Source organism: Phodopus roborovskii, unplaced genomic scaffold (genome assembly GCF_943737965.1).
Source record: "Phodopus roborovskii unplaced genomic scaffold, PHOROB, whole genome shotgun sequence".
NCBI lineage: Eukaryota > Metazoa > Chordata > Mammalia > Rodentia > Cricetidae > Phodopus > Phodopus roborovskii.
In genome coordinates this window covers 41,603,144-41,620,166 of record NW_026126407.1, presented here as the reverse complement: position 1 = coordinate 41,620,166, position 17,023 = coordinate 41,603,144, and the positions used below count along the sequence as shown (strand labels likewise).

Sequence of the window (17,023 nt, the reverse complement as noted above, 5' to 3'; positions counted from 1 at the left end):
GCTTTTTAAACTCTACAAGATGGTACACAGCCCACAACAAGCCCAGAGACAGAAGTGGCCTGGAATGTGGCCAGGTTCACTGCCTCCTCCATACCCAGCTAGAACAAATGGGTAGTGTGTGATGGGTTCCCTGCTATTCAGTCTCTGGCTTTCCAAAACAGAAAGTGTTAACTGGGTCAGATCTGTGAAGAGCTTTTGCAGGGCAGACAAATGGCATGGGACAAGCATGAAATGAAATGTCACTGTAAACTAAGGAGAATTTGAACCCAAGGCTTCCAGGTGAACAGGAGTTAAAGCTGATGGTGAAACCACCTGAATCTATTATTTTTTCAAGACAGATGAGTTTGGCCTATGGATATTTCTGCTGCAGTTCCATGGTACTTTCTTTTGGGGATATTACAATATTTGCCTCCCACCCCATGGCTTCTATCAGTGTTCTACCTGCAACAACTAGAACTATAGAAACAAATTTAACCCTCTGGAATTACTCTTCAAATACATTCAACATTTTGGTTCAAAGTGCTACAAATAAAATCAGTGCTTTAATTCCCAGCACGTGGGGCAGACCTTAACCGCACAAGGACACACTGAGAAGCAAGCATTACACAGTCAAGGTGGCTTTAGACACAGGGGAATTTAAAAGAAAGTGCTTCAAACTATTTTTAAAATAAAATGCATCCCACTGGGACTGCAATTGCCCAATGCCGCCTATTCATAAATCAGGGAACAAAGAGGAGCTTCACATTCTCTGTCTCTGGCCAAAGGAAAAGAGATAGAAGTAGAAGAGGTTGAGCTGAAAACACAATACAGCCCACCTGACTCTTCTGATTCTTTTTCATTCTTGAAAAGATGTTTCTGTCTTGGGGAAAATGCATTAAGCATAATGCTCACAGTAACTTTGGCAAAATATTCCAAATATTATAAAAGGCTGTTGAACATTAGTAGATAAGTCTGTGCTGCAGTTATTTTTAATATCTTTGTGCACATTCGATATTTGCTCTGATGGTTCCCAGCAGAGATTTGTGACTGAAGGAGACCTGACTTGTGGTTGAGTGGGGAGGAAGGCAGCTCCTCATGCTGGAGGAATATGCAGTCACTTGGTAGAGCCTGAGTCAGGCTACAGCAGCAGAGCAGGAGCTTGTGAGGCATGCATGCCAATGAAGGTGCTCACAAAGTGAATGAGAACATGGATTCATTCTAGGGGACACAAAACAGCTCCCTCCTGCCTATGTCTCTTGGGATGCTTCTGGGATTACCAGAGCTGAAAATTAAAGTATAAGCCTCAAACATGACATTGAAAATGTAATGTTTCCTCTAATACTATGACTTGTCAGTTGATGGGACAGCACTAGCCATGGACCCAGCCTGCAAAGCATAATGAAGAGACACTGGCCACTATTCTATCCAGCACTATACACTTTTTTTTTTCAAGTTTCCAGTGAGAAAGGTGTCCCATGGCTGAGCATATATACTCTTAGGTCTTTCCATGTATGCTGCAAAGGAAGTCCCCAAAGATGCTCCACTGTAACAGGTGACACCAGCCTAAAAGAATGATAGTATTATTCTGTCACCAGCACACAGATACAAGTACCTGAAACTGTAATACAATATGTAAGCACCATGTCCTGCCTGTAGAAAGTATCCATGTTAGTTTTTCATCCTATAGGATGTGCCATTGACAGGATGAGCAGACAGCTGGACAGACAAATAAGGGATGGTGTTCTTTTCTGTGCATTAAATAACTGTCATTTGAGGGAGAGACAAGCCATTAATAAAAATAAACGTTCTTGCATTTATATCCACAGGTAAAAATCGACCATCTCAGGGCACTTTGATTAGCTCCTATTAATGGAAAGTCTCAGTAAACTAATTCTATGTTAGCTAAGTCACTCTGAGATGACACAAAGGCAGCCCATATAGGCTAAAAGGACATGGAAGTCACAAATATTATCAAAGAGAAAGCGTACAGCTGAAGCCTCTTGGTGTGAATAGGTTTGGAAGACAGAGTTTGGTGTTCTACAAGAAAGAGAATAGAGGAAATCATGATATGAGCTTTTGAGTTGCTCCCCTCCCCTAATTCTACCACTATATCTCTGAAGCATCAAAGATTAAATGCTGGGCTAAAGAGCTTTGCCCATTTAGGCAAGTGCTCTATTTGGAAGCCATTCCTACAGCCTTTCAAATTTCTATCTTAATCTATGGGCTAAACAAAACATACTTTGGAGACAAATATGATCTGTGTCTATAATACTTGTGACTTCTGGCTTAGGGGAAAATCAGGATGATTCTAATATTGAGATACGAAATAAAACTAACATTTGGAATAAGAAATAAAGTACAGCACAGTGTGTAAAAGCATAATGAGGCTATTCCAATGCCCCACCAAGGTTCTTTTCTTCTTTTGTCCTTTGATTGCCTGGGTCCTCATGGGATCTCCTTACTTTTTGGCACATTTAGCCAAGATGATCACACCAAGTCCCAGGAGATTATTAACTTTCAACTCTTAAATCTCTATACTTTTCTATATAGCTCAGGCTTCTCTCCAGGACATCAAAAATTGTACAGATAGCTGCCTGTTAGACATCATCACTTGTATGGTGTGAGAACACCTTGAGTTCAAGGGGTCATAGTTTCACAAACCATCTTAACCTACAAGCAAGTTCATCTTCTGTTTTAAGCCCTGGGGATTAGCACTGACACTGAGAATTGGAGGATTTGGGAGCTTCAGCAACACCCACAGCTCTCCCTTTATCCTCACCCTGCTTGCCCATGCCATCACTTACTAGAAATGTTTGCTTTAATCTTCCAAGCATCTTTAGTTTTCCCATTAAAGTTACCAGCAGGCAGAGACAAAAAGTACATTCACTTGTTCTCACATGTACAGACACACACACACACACACACACACACACACACACACAAACACACACACACACACCTCTACCTCTACTTAGAGCAATTAGTCTGTGTTTTATACAATGGAATACACATAATACCATCTTTCTCATAGATTTCCTTGCCCTAGACCCACTTGAAGTATTCTGTGTTCTTGTTCTTGACTTAGGCAGGCAGCTAACATGATTGAGGTAAGTATTCTGAATATTTAAAGCATTCTACTCCTATACAAAGGTACATCTCTACCATTCCAGGAAAATTTAAACAAGCAATCCATGAACTTCTGTTTCTGGGGTTATTTACAAGTATTGGCTTTTCCAGACTCTTGAAGAAACAGCATCATAAACACAGTATTTTCCTGACAGGAGAAGAAAGCAGCCATTTCCAATGTAAGTTCCAGGACAACAGATCTATCTCCACATGCACAATATCCTGAAACACAAACAAGTCATGCCATCCCTGTCATCCCAGTTCAGGCCACTAGGTTTGCATGCTTAAACACATTAGCTCCCAACATGCCCACTGGCAATTGTGTTTCCCTGCAGCATTCTGTATAAACACAAGCCAATGCAATCATCCTAAAATGTCTCTAAAGTCTATTTTCCTCTACCACCCCAGTTCCTTTACTTCCACATGCTCAGCTAACACAGACGTCTTTAAATCTGTAGGATAACCAAACTCTATTACTTCTGGCTTTTGCATATTCTTTAGTTTGTTTATTTGTCTTACTATTCACTCTCTTGCATTCTGGATGACCCATCTCTCTCTCTCTCTCTCTCTTTTTTTAAATGGTTCTGTATATGCAGAGATATCACAGTTTAGGGTAGGCCATACACTTCAGAGCGGTGTCCCCAACTATTCAAAGTTTTCCATTTTCCCTTTGCTTACCATAATGTATCTAATTATATAGTTATTGTATTGTGCCTTTCCAAAACTTCCAACCTTTGTTAGATGCTAACATTTTACCCATTATTTATTGTTTTTTTCACAAAATTAAGGTATTATTATTATTATCTAATGGTTAATTTGAAGAAGTACCCCCAAAGGGCAGCATTTATAACCTACAGTAATACGTTGTATGCAAAACATATTAGAGGAAGTACTTAGGAAAGGGGACATCTACAATTATGGAACAGTTGTACACTGCTGAAAAACCAGTTAGATCCTATTGGAAGAGAAAAGTAAGATGATGAAGAAAAATTAATGGACATTAATAATGTAAAGGTAAGGTAAAGAGCAATATTAAAAACCCAAGAAGAAAGACATCTTAGAAGACTACCAATGATAAAAGGGTTGTGATACCATCTTGGAAGACTAACCATGGTAAAAGGGTTGTGATACCATTTCCAAAGGCTGGGCAATTAAAACAAGGCAAACAGATTTTGAGAAAAAAACAAATAAGATTGTGAATTAAATAGAAATAAGAAATATTGACAGAGACAATTTCAAATTGCAAGTAATATTTGGAAAGGCAGAAAGCTCCGTGATGACCATGAATGGCACTGGTACACCTGTTATCATGTCAGGGAGTTATTTTTTATAACTTCTGATAACAGTACCTGTGTTTCCTATTAGTAATCCCATTCTGTAAGCTTTAGTAATAACCTACTCTATGTAACCTAAAATCACAGAGAATGACTAAGTTTCAGAAACAGCCCACCAACATCAGACCATGTCCAATGTAGAATCTAGCTGAAGGTTTCTTGGCAATGTTCTGCTGAAGTTTGGAAAACATTATTTTTGAACAGGAAAGGCCCACTTTCCCATAATGTTTCCATGTAAGAGGACTTTGACAGGGTGGTCATCTACACATGTCTTCAAGTAGACATCTCTGAAGAGAGAAGCCAAACAAAGAGAATGAGAAACAAGAGAATGTAAGTGTGGTGTAAGAGAGATTGCTAAGTCTTCTAGAGATGTTAGCCAAGACATTATATTTCCTCATAAGCTAATGAGAGTTGGGACAGCATAACACATAACTAAAGATGTCCATTGAGGTACCCTGAATAGCAGTGTCTTAAGGAAAGTCCTAGGCAGACTTTCCATTGGGATGCATCTCCAAAGACTGCAAGCTCCACTGACAATGAATGAAAAATGGAAAATGAGTGAAAAATGTACGTCTGAAGTTGAATGTGAAGTTGCCCAATAGTCAACTATTCAATGAATAACTGCTGGGCTGATGCCTTAAAGACTAAAGTTACTGGAAAATAGATACCTATTCCTAGAAAACTAATGATACTAGCACTGAAAACACAGAAAGGATTGATTCTAAGAGACAAGCTGCCCAATTTATAAGTGGTAGGAATGTGTTCATTTTTATAAAGTATTGAATATACAGATATACAGATTAGGTTTTTCCTTAAACTCATTCTTGAAATACATATTTACTTATAAATGTCATCAAATTCACATCTCTATAAAACTGTATCCAAGGGCATTACCATAAAATATTTCTTTCAACCTTTTTATCTGCAACATGTAAACTTGCTTGACTAGAATCTTTCTTCCAGTGTATTGGAATCAATTGACAGTTGCTAGACGATTTCATTCATTCATTTATAAAATTTCATTCATTTATAAAAACTTACATAATGAATAAGTGATGTCCATCTTTTGGAGCAAAAGTTACAGTACGCAGGGCATCAGACTCACCCTTTCAAAAAGCTGGAAGAGGAATTCTACCTTTGAAGATGTGGCAGTCAGATGCAAGAAAAGGAAAGACGGCTGTCTAAAATATTAGGATATCAAAGAATGGATGATTGCTGCTTATACCAGTCAAAGGAGGATTAAAAAGATAGTCATTATAATATCTCCAGTAGAATTAATCCAACACTTACTAACGGGAAGACAGCATCTATAGGTTGACAAGTGCACACTTGAAGAAAGTGATTCCAATATTAATAACTGGTAGAATCCTTCCAAAATGAAAGAAAGTGACATGGCCTCTTTTCAGGTTGATGCAGGTTACTGTGGAACTACACACAGAATTGGGCTATCATATATAGTAAACATAGGTGTGCATTCTTTATTCTTCTACCACAAGCTTCCTACATGAAGAAATAAGAATCCGAGTTACTCAACCAGGATATTGTAAATCATGTAATACTGAAAGGTCATGGAGGCTTCCTCATGGAGTCCTTCAGACCTTGTAAAACAGCAAGACAACCAAAGAAATGGAAACACTGTGTTATTATCTATGTGTGACAGAATATGTTTAAGGCAATCTTTCCAAGGCACATTTTAGTCTCACAAATAAGTAACCAAAACCTCCAACCTCATTAAAATCAAAAGGTGTTCTGTACAGCTAAATTAAAGTGCTGGGGCTTTCCATTTCACAGCACTATTTTAGGATATCCACAAAAGATATTTGGAGAGATTTATGGACAAGAATTCTTACTGGTTTCCAATGTATCCAAGGTTTCTGAAATACCTTCACTGTGTAATGTAAGCTGAATCAATACAGATAAGTGTATCTAGCTTGCTAGTGGATCGTGAATTTCTGGTTCATTAACATGGGCTACATTTATGTTATGCCAAATTAAGCAGAGCAAAATTTATTGCACAGATTATTTTAAAGATATCAGAAGTGAGGAAATAGTTTATAAAATACCCAGATAAACTTAGCTTAAGATGTGCATGTGTGTGTTTACACATTTGTGAAGACATTAAAGTGTTAGTTACATACATTGCCTATTTTAGAACTGACTGAGCTAATAAAAGCAAACTTTCAAGAATCCAATTTTCCCTAATTCTTTATTTAACCTTGACCCAAACAGTTTGAGATACATAGAGGAATTCAATTCTGGCCCCCTCTCAAGAGACTTGAACTACTAACTAGAAGGAAAGGCTTTTGGAGGAACAGAAGCCAGGGTGAGTCTTCTGGTCCACTGGGCACAGCTTGACACAGAAAGCAGCCAGTTCTGCATAGGTAACCAATATCATTAAGATCCTAAAGCAACTGCATTCTTGGTTACCATTTTTGGTTGAGAGGTGATGACTACAAGGAATGGCAGGGAACCTTTGCTGGAGGCTCAGGACAGATTCCTTCATAGAAAGTTTCCTATGGCTCATTTAGTGCCAAGGTGTTGTAGGAGGATCAATGGCAGGAAGTCTAAGAATGGTGCTTATAGAATAGGATTGCATGACAGGGTTACAAACTAGGAGGGCTGGGATTTGAGGTAGTAATGACTTCTCATATGATTAAAAAAAATTTCAAAGTGCTCATCTATAAAGACTTGGAAATTGAAGGTCAGCCCTCCCTCCCACCAGATTATAAATATTCAATGATTTGATTTTGTTTCTTAACTAAAACATATTCACTGTATGTGAAACCTATCTCCACTTCTTATATACCTGAGTTTGGATAATTCAGTTAATCCTTCCATGACTCAGTTTCCTATTCTATAAAAAAAAAAAAAAAGGAGGGGGGACTAACAACAGTACTTACAAAATTGTGAGCATTGAGTCTATACAAGCCAAATGCTTGGATTGGCATTTAACACAATGTACTCAAGGACTGGTAGAATTCTTTTCTTCCTGTTCCTGTTGAATGTTAACTAAAACAATGCATTCATCGTTGTGGAGCACAGAGTGCAGACAGGAGGTGTAGTCACATAGATATGCAGAAGCAGAATGAATTCACGTCTGAGGTTAGTCTCCTAAGCCGTGCAGAATAGCTGCATATCACAATGCTTCGCACCTGAACTTCACAGTCCAAAAGAACGTGCTCATGCAAACTGCTGGGGATCTTGGCTGACCTCCATTATTCAAAGTAGAACCTGTTTCGAGAGAGGCAATGGGTTTTGGTGCAACCAGGTGTCAGACTAATGCTTACTTTTGTCATGCGCATTAACTCCAGAACCACATGAATGCTGTTTAGTGAAGGGTTAGTCATTTACTAATTACCAATTACTCCAGTGCCACAAGACCTAAGGTCAGCAATTCTCTTCCTTCACACTGGGTGGAAGCCAGACAGGTAATTTACATGTATCTAATTTGGGGGAAGATAACATCAGAAGACAGCAGAGAAGGCATCTGTATTGGAAATAAAGTACAAATGGTTTGACAGTAGCTTCCAAGGCTTCTCCTGGGAACACCTGACCCATTTCTCCTGGTGGGATATGGCCTGTTGTCTTGTTTGGTCCTTCAGCAGGCCAACTTGGGGAGCTGAACAAGGTAAGATTTGGAACCCCATATTACTTTTATTGGTTGGCAATTCTTTTCTATGGGAGCATCTGGAGAGCCATCCAAGTGTGTTTGCCAAACTTGCTTGTATGTGAGAAACATGTTTGTTTTATGATCAGTGTCTTGGGTTTTAAATAAAGAGACCGAAGGAGCTGATCCCACTATGATAATGTACCTCTAGGCTAATAAGAACTGAGATCATCCTGCACTTTGATTTCATGAATAAGAAAATAAACTGTAAAATGCATGACATTTAAAAAATTATTGTTATTACTGAGTACAAAATTTATTTTAACCCTCTCTATAGTGGTTCAGTCTCAGGCTGCATGTGCCACTAGCCAGATTGTATCTCCAGTTACTCCCCTCCTTAAATATGCGCTTATTTACTTCCTGCAGAGTTCAATTTTAGAAGCCATCAAAGTAGATCCACTCAGCCTCTGACTACATTTTCATGCATAAATTCATAGATGCCTTCAGAAGGAATTGCACTTACATATGCAAATACTTCCCAATGCCTTTTCATTTCTACTTTTGGACTGCACAGTTTTTAATTCATGCAAACACATTACGCAAACAAATATGGACTCAATAACAACACACGGCATGTGTGAATTGTTAATTGCGAAGCCATGAGCTTGATAGGGCCAAGCTACTTACATTATTATCATCAATGGATGGGGCCCTCAATGAAACAGGAAGAATAAAAGTATATTTGAAAATAAAATCCCAGCACTTAATTTTGTGTGATGTAAATATTAATAAGGGAAAAGGTGACAAGCAAATCCTCAGTTCAACAATAATCTGGAAGCTTCAGCTTAGTGCATGATCCTGAAGCCAGGGCATGTCTTCATGGGGTTAAGGAACAAGAGCAAAGCGTATGTTTCAGCCTAGAACTACAGCATACAAAATTGTTTACAGTAACACAAAAATGACACAGAAATGACAACAGGAACAAAAGCTTCCAACTACACTGCATGTGTATTGCACTACCAGCAGTCCAACTCTATATTGGTGATGCCCTTGGACATGATGGCAGGCATCCTAATTTCTCCATGTTGGTAATGTGAGCTCTCTGCTCATTAATTAAGCATGGACTCCTTCCTATTTTCCTTCCACTTCCCACTGTCCCCTACTTGGGGTCAGGTGTGAGCTTAATAAACTAAGCCACATGTTGAAGTTACTCACAGGTCAAAGACATTTAATCCAGTCACAAGACAGCCGTTTTCTCCTGGGCAATCAGTACACGTCATTTTCATGAAGATGATGTAGAGAGAAATAAGACTAAAGATCAAATGAATATTGTTCCCTACAAAGTTCTACAATGAAGAGAAAAGCAATTTCAACTGTGTATTGATTTCTTAAAAATATTTTGTTAAATATAACAGGTGCTAGGATAAAATGGGAGTGTCTGAGGGTATTCTCAGAGCAACATCTGACCTGTACATTTATCAATCTTGGACACTAGACTACTTAATTATATATATGTACATTTCCTGTAAAATAAAAAAGTAAAATGCAAGAATGTAAGGAAGATAAGAAGCCAGAAATGAATTTCATGTGTAGGCATCCCTTTAGGAATTAAATTCATTCCAGTATTTGCTGCTGAAGACACAGGGAAAGAAATAAGGAATCAGTATTATAAAACAAATGATGCAATAACCCAGTTGGACAGGGCCAAGCCCCTGGATGCCAGCTGTGTGACCCTGCCTAGTGTAGCCACTGCAGTTTGTACATTCACTTTTAGTTTTGCTGAGCTATTAATATGACCAGAGCACGCTTGGATGGTATTTGAAAAGCATGGCATAGAGCAAGTAAGAGTTACACTCTGACCTCCACACTGCTCAGCCTCAGTCCACATGCCTGGACAAGTGACAGTGGGATTCTGCATGGATTCTGGACATGAAGGGAGTGCCAACTGTTTGTGTCTGAGGGAGAAGTCTTCCTAAATAAACTAAGGTGTCACAATAGAAAAGTGAGTTTAGCTGCCAGGCAAAGGGGGAACTGCACTGGTAGAAATGGATTAAAATGTTTATGTTCCCACTTACAATCGGAAACATGAAAGGAAAAACACAGAACTCAGACTTTGCATCACATCGTGTGTGTGTGTGGGGGGGGGTATAATTTACTATTATTTGGCCAGGATGGTCTGAAATGCCTTCTAACATGTATACACCATTTATTCAAAGTGTTACTGAGAATGCCATAATGTGGAAACAGTCAAAAAGAGTTTTTAGAAGTTTAGAGTTAGGTTCAAAGAAGAGCATGAAATCACCAGATCAACCAGCTGGAGATTTTTCTATTGTCTCGGGAATACCTTTTATGAGGCCAAGGAAATGCTCCAAGTTATATCTTAGGAAGCCTTTCATGGCGGTTTTCATAAAGCAAATACCATATTATTGAGGAATCTGGTGTCCAGGATAACAAAAGGGAATTTTTCACCCACAGAAATTAGATAAAGCAAAAGTTTGGTTTTAACCAAGTATTAGTTGGGTAATTGCTTCCCAACTTGTCTTACTGCCAACTTACCAACTTCAGTCATCAGCACTCAACAGAGCAGGGCAGGACTGGGACTAGAGCCAAATGGGTGGGGCAGAGCTACATACCTTGCCTAGAAAACTCATCCGATTCCCGGTGCACCAGGTCTGTGACTCTGTTTCCATAGTGCATTCTGCTGTCATGGTCATAAGCCTTCAGAGTCTCACTAGAGCTGTAGGACTTCTGCGTGGGCACACGGCAGTCTTCGCTGTCCAGAGAGGAGCTGGTGTAGCGACACTCCTTGCCACACCGTCCCCTAGTTAAAGAGCGATGTCGACGGTCCTTTACATCCATTCTTCCAGGTGAAACAGAACTCCACAACTTTGACAAAGAGCAGGCTTGAGTTTTGTCACTTGGTTAGTTTACCCACCTAGAAGCATAAAAGTAACAAAATAAGTAAATAAACAAATAACAGACTGTGACTACAAGCAGTGAAGCCTTCAGTTCTGATGCATTGGGAAACATAAATGGGAAACCTGCCAGCCATGCACAACTTCTTTGGGAAAAGCTTTACACTTAAACCAGCAGTCTACATAGAACTCTAGACAATCAATTTATTCTCTTTCTGTCTAATTTAATAGATATGAGTTAAGAAAATAACAAAAATCCTCATCTCCTGATTATGCACAGATGACATGACAAGTCTATCATTGGGCTAGGAGACCCAGATATGAAGTCCATCAAAACCAAATTGACTCTGTTCTGCTTCATTACTGGATGGTTTGTTTGTTTTTGTTTAGAAGGATTATTGAGAAAATAAATATCAAAAGAGAAAGTCAGTAGGAAGAAGAAAGGAAGATGAAGAATGAAGAAAGGAATGAAAGAAAAAGTGAAATACAGATGCACATTTGAAAATATTAATGATTCACTGTGACAACAGGTTAATCAACCAACATCAAATTGTTGCCATGGGCCTAGAGAATAATAATATAAGGTGTTGATGACATGCAAATTATCTTTTGCTGTGCTCTTTCTCTCTCTCTCTCTGAGTGTGTTTGTGTGTGTGTGTGCTTACGTACATTGGCATGTGCCTTGCATGTGCTACAGTAGACTTTTGGAGGTTAGAGAAAGCCATGGGTATCAGTCCTCTGTTTTTTGGGTTTTGTTTGTTTATTGGTGGTGTGTTGTTGTTGTACTCCCAGGCTAGGCGGCCCCTGAGCATCTGGGTATGTGGGTATTCTCCTGGCTCCACCTCCTATCTCTCTGAGCCCTGGGACTGTGGGTGAGTGCTACAATGTACAGGTTTACATAGCTTCTTCGGATTCAAACTCAGATTCTCATGCTTGCCATGCTAGAACTTTACCTACTGAGCCATCCCTTCAGTCCACCCTAAGTTTCTTTAATGCTTCTTCAGTAATCTCCAGTCAGTGTTCTCTCCATTGAAGATGTGATCTGAAAACAGCTGGCCACTCCTTACCAGGGACCCATCAACAAGAGAGCTTATTGAGAGATGTCTATCCAGTATAACCACCTGTTCACTAACCTAAATGTACATTTCCAGCCCATCCAGTGCAAGGATACCCACTGTAAAAAGGGAGGATGCAGAAGAACTGTGCATGTAATAGGGAAATAGATGGGAAGGAACTTTTTTTAACATATGAACTGGCCCTTGGCCTGGCAGTGTATGCCAAATATCACTGAGAAAACACTAACCTTCTGCCTGTAAAATAACAACAAAAATGCTTAAGTATTCCAAGTTCCAAATGATAGGTTTCTTACTGACTTCATTTGCCATGCAAAATAGCATGGACCACAGAGCCAGGGTCTGGACAGAATGGACAAACACAAATTTTAATTAAACTGGAAAACAAAAACCCAGAGCCAGGGTAATGATTTTTCTCCAGGCTACTGTTGCTCATTGCCTCTTCAATATGTCAAGAAATACTTGGGAAACAGATCTATAGTTCTCAAGTCCTCCTCTCTTCACTGGATATTTCAATACTGAAGTAGGACATCTCTATGTACAAAAGGGCTAAACTGTACGCAGAGTAGTGTAGACGGTATGGGTCCAAAGGCAACAGAAATGAAGTCATTCCCTCTCTCTTTACATAAAGACCTTTTATCTCCAGGATCCTCCTAAATAAACCCTTTGTACACTCTATCAAATATTTCCTGAAGTGCAGAAAATTTTGTTTAACAATTGGCAATGAGAAAGTGTGCACACCTGTTACAAATAATAAACTGTATAGTTTCCTGGAATTCCTCAGTCAGCAAGTTAAGAAACGTCTTTGAGAGTCACTAGTCAAGACCTTAGGATCTTTTTGAAGATTGGCATGGGAAATTATTTTGCTCTAATCAATTACCTTTATATTGATGCTATTTCCAGAGGACAAAAAATTCTTTGTCTTTAATTGCAGCATAATTTTGGAATTCATGCATAGTCTATTTGAGTGTGTGATCTCTGAAGTTTGTAGATGCCAATCTAACCATGATCACTCAGTAGCCAGTGTTCTTGTTTGACACCTGCCTGGCTCTTGAAACTTGGTTTCTCAATTAGTCAAAATGGAAAACAACACCATCTACTTTATCATTCACAAAAATTAAGAGAGTATTATAGGTATTTTTTTCAGTGTGGTGCCTAGAATATGATATAGGATTTAATAAAATGCATGTTTCACTCATCTGACTATTAAAATGCTCAATTTTATTATGTAGTCACAGTCTTGAATAACTCAGTGTGGGAAGATGGGAAATAAAGCCCAGAAGCCAACATTCACATATAGGCCAGAGATTAAATTAGACACTAACCAAAAAACACCTCTAGACCCTGTTGAAGAAAACTAAGACAGTGTCACCACTATTATAGAGTCACAGGTGGTTTCGAAGTTTGAAGATTATCATTCAAGTTCATAATTTGGCTCTCTTTTGCTTCACTGCTAGGTTTATTCATTTTAACATCATCAACGTAGTAGAGCTTAAAATTCCGTATTTATCTGGTCCACTTTGTACTGTGCTTGTGACAAAAGGTTCTCTCTTGCTCTTGCTATGTGTCGTATATTTTTACATGTTTATGTTTTATTATTTTATTTTGTTTTGTTAAACCATGCCTACAGTGGTAGGCTAAATTTTTATTACCTATTAGTAAAGCACAGGGTCACTGGTTTTGGACATCTTTATACTTGCCCTAGCCATTCAGTGTTTTTCCCCTAATACACTCCTCTTTCTCAACTCATTATTATTAAGCTGAGTTTGTCAGCAGCAGCCCCTCTGAGTAAGTGTTAGAAATTAACATGCAATGAGGCAAAGTAAATCACATTTCAGAGAAACCTTAAAGAACTAGGCAAAGTGTACACACCCAATAAATGAACATTTTTGCATTTAGTTGCAAATTTTAAAATTGTCAATATGAGAAACAACAACAACAAAAAAGAGAAGTTATATTGAAATCTGAATCCATGGCTTCTCTTTAAGGGTCAGGAGGTCAGGAAAAAAATGCTTCAAGAAAAATTAGATATATATGCATGTTTCCCTATGCCCCTCATAAAGTATGGATGAAAATAATAAACTTAATACATAAAACAATATAAGAAGATTCAGAATGGTGCAAAGAAAATATATCCAAGTACCAACCACAATATTCATGAAACAGTATAATATCTTTTTGCCATATATACTGAACTTGTACTTAAGGGAGAGACTATATCCCTAACCAACAGGCAAAGACAAAAAAAAATAAATAAATAAAAAGGAGGAGGAGTATCTGCACCAGATACTATGAAGAAGCCATCTAATAAGAAAAATAAAGCCTTTAGATTTCTACTATCCTACTGCTGCAACACAATAGTGCAGGAGTGGGTGGTACTCTCATTTCTACCTTCATCTGGAAGTCATGATACCATGTCGGTGAGGTGCTTCACTCGAAGCAAAATGGTTCCAAAAAAAGCCAAGGAGTTCCAAGACTTTCATTCTTTGCAGGATATAATGAAGCTCATTTCTCAAAGGGAATCGGGTCTTCCACCTCTACAGTACAGGAAGATTACCCTCTGACACTATTATAGGGAGAGAGCCAGGGGAAAGTTAAATGTTTCACCATCTGAGCCCTTCTGCCCTTGGCAGCATAACTAGATATCATGCATGAGGCAATACCAAGACCATTCTGTCACCAATACCCAGAGAAAATCAGTGCAGGACTAAACTCTACAACCTTATACTACAGACACAAGTACCTCATAAGAACTCCTGTCTGTTTAGAAGGTAACTTTGCAGGAATAAGGGAGAATCTCTATTCCCTTACCAGAACAGTGCCATAAGAAACCAGCAAAAATAGGTTTGAATAAGAAGCTTGACACTGCAGCATGATGGCAAAAGATGTCTCTGTTAGTATAAAAACACAAGTATTTGGGTTTTTTTTTTTTTTAAAGGAAAAATGTTTTAGATGAAAAATAGAACAGGCAGCCTGGCAGTGGTAATATATGCCTTTAATCTCAGCATTGGGGAATCAGAGACAGGCAGATCTCTATGAGTTCAAGGACAGCTCGGTTGACAGAGACAGAGCCAGGGTGGCTACACAGAAAAACTGTGTTGAAAGCAAGCAAGAAGCAAGCAAGCAAGTAAGTAAGCAAGCAAGCAAGCAAGCAAGAAAAGAAAGAAAGAAAGAAAGAAAGAAAGAAAGAAAGAAAGAAAGAAAGAGGAAGGGAGGGAGGGAGGGAGAAGAGGGAGGAAGGAAGGAAGAGGCACTCAACAGAGATCAATACCAAGATAATAATTACTGATGTACATCAGAAAAGAGCTAATGGGCCCCCAGACTGACAGCTGGGAAACCAACATAGGACCTACTCCAACCCCCTGAACATGGGTCTTATTTAGAAGGCCTGGGCAGTCTAAGGGACCTCTGACAGTGGAAGCAGGATGTATCCCTGGTACACAAAAGGTCTTTGGGAGCACATTCCCCATGAAAGGTACTCCTTTTACCTAGAGGCAGGAGGGAGGGCCTAGTCCCTGCTTGAAATGACTTGACAGATTTTTGTTGACCCCTCCTGGAAGGCACCACCCTCCCTGTGGAGTGGGGGGAAATGGGATGGAAGGGTGGTCTGGGGGGGGGCATGGGAGGGAGGAAGAGATGGAGAGAGGGAGGCAGGGAGAGGAAACTGGGATTGATATGTAAAATAAGAAAAAAATAAATAAAACATTAAAAAACGAAAAGATAAAACTATCTGATGTACATCTTAAAATAGGTATAAAATTGCTTCAATAATAAATTAGAAACACTTAAATGAAAAAAAATAGGTGAAGTTATACCAGAGAAATAGAAATTCTCAGAAAGTATAAAATACAAAGATCCCTCCCATTACAAACACACACAGAGCCAGGCCATGGTGGTGCATGCCTTTAATCCCAGCACTCCTGAGGCAGAGGCAGGCAGATCTCTGTGAGTTTGAGGCCAGCCTGGTCTACAAGAGCTAGCTCCAGGACAGCTAGGACTAGAGGAAAAACTCTGTTTCAAAAAAACAAAAAAAAAACAAAAACAAAAACAAAAACAAAAACAAAAAAAAAAAAGAAAGAAAAAAGAGAAAGAAAGAAAAGAAACACACACACACACAGTAACAACAAATATAGTCTCTATAGCAAAATGGAGGAATGGAGATATATATGATAACTTTCAGGAACGTTTCAAATTTTATATACATATATATAGAAGAAAAATATATTAAATATATTAATATTAAATATATATTTATATATATATATAACAAAAAGCTAATATAAAGCAAGTAAGGGATCCTCAGAACAACAAATATAGCTAAAGCTTATATGTCACAAGAGTCCTAAGAAAACGAAAGAGGGGAAAAAAGTTATAGGAAACAGTAGCAAAACTCCTTCCACATTGATAGAAATCATTAAGGTGAATGTCCTCAAAGCTGAATGAAGCCCTAGCCAGATACACCCAAATGCATCCATTTGCAAATGTTTCATACATACCATAGTAAAATTTCTAAGAAATTAAAGATGAAGAAAAAGCTCTGGAAAGCACTAAGGAAAAAAAAAAAAAAATGCTGTAGCTACAAAAGAAAACTTGAATGAAGGTAGAATGCTTACTGGAACCATGGTGAAAAGGAAAGGTGCCACAATATATTTCACAGGATCAAGGAGAAATTCATTCCTTCATACTGTATCCAGTGAAAATACTCATTTAATAGAAGGAGAAGTCAAGATAATTTCATGAAGGAAAATGTGGTGGTCCATCACTAGCAGAGCAATTTCGAAGGCATGTCTAAATTGCTCTGTAAACTCAAAAGTTGCCATAAAATGAACATCTGATCAGGAAGGGTAAGGGAACACAAGAAGCTAAAATGTGGGCAAATGAAACACACACATACTTCCTTTGAGATTATAAAATTATTTTCAGTGGTGGAAAAATATATTACTCTCTGATATGATTCTAAATCTATGCTGAGTTTATATTTAAGAAATC

General features: G+C 38.5%; 1 protein-coding gene across 9 annotated transcripts in view; it reads right to left on the bottom strand.

Moving 5' to 3' along the window:
- Window positions 1-10,963, bottom strand: part of Tenm2 (teneurin transmembrane protein 2) — a 922,050-nt gene extending 911,087 nt beyond the window's left edge. For all 9 annotated transcript variants that reach the window (XM_051180940.1, XM_051180941.1, XM_051180943.1 and 6 more), the window contains exon 1: window positions 10,680-10,963. In XM_051180940.1, the coding sequence (XP_051036897.1) occupies window positions 10,680-10,905 (226 nt within the window). In that variant the 5' untranslated portion in view covers window positions 10,906-10,963. The remainder of the gene's footprint in view (window positions 1-10,679) is intronic.
- Between the last annotated feature and the right edge of the window lie 6,060 nt (window positions 10,964-17,023).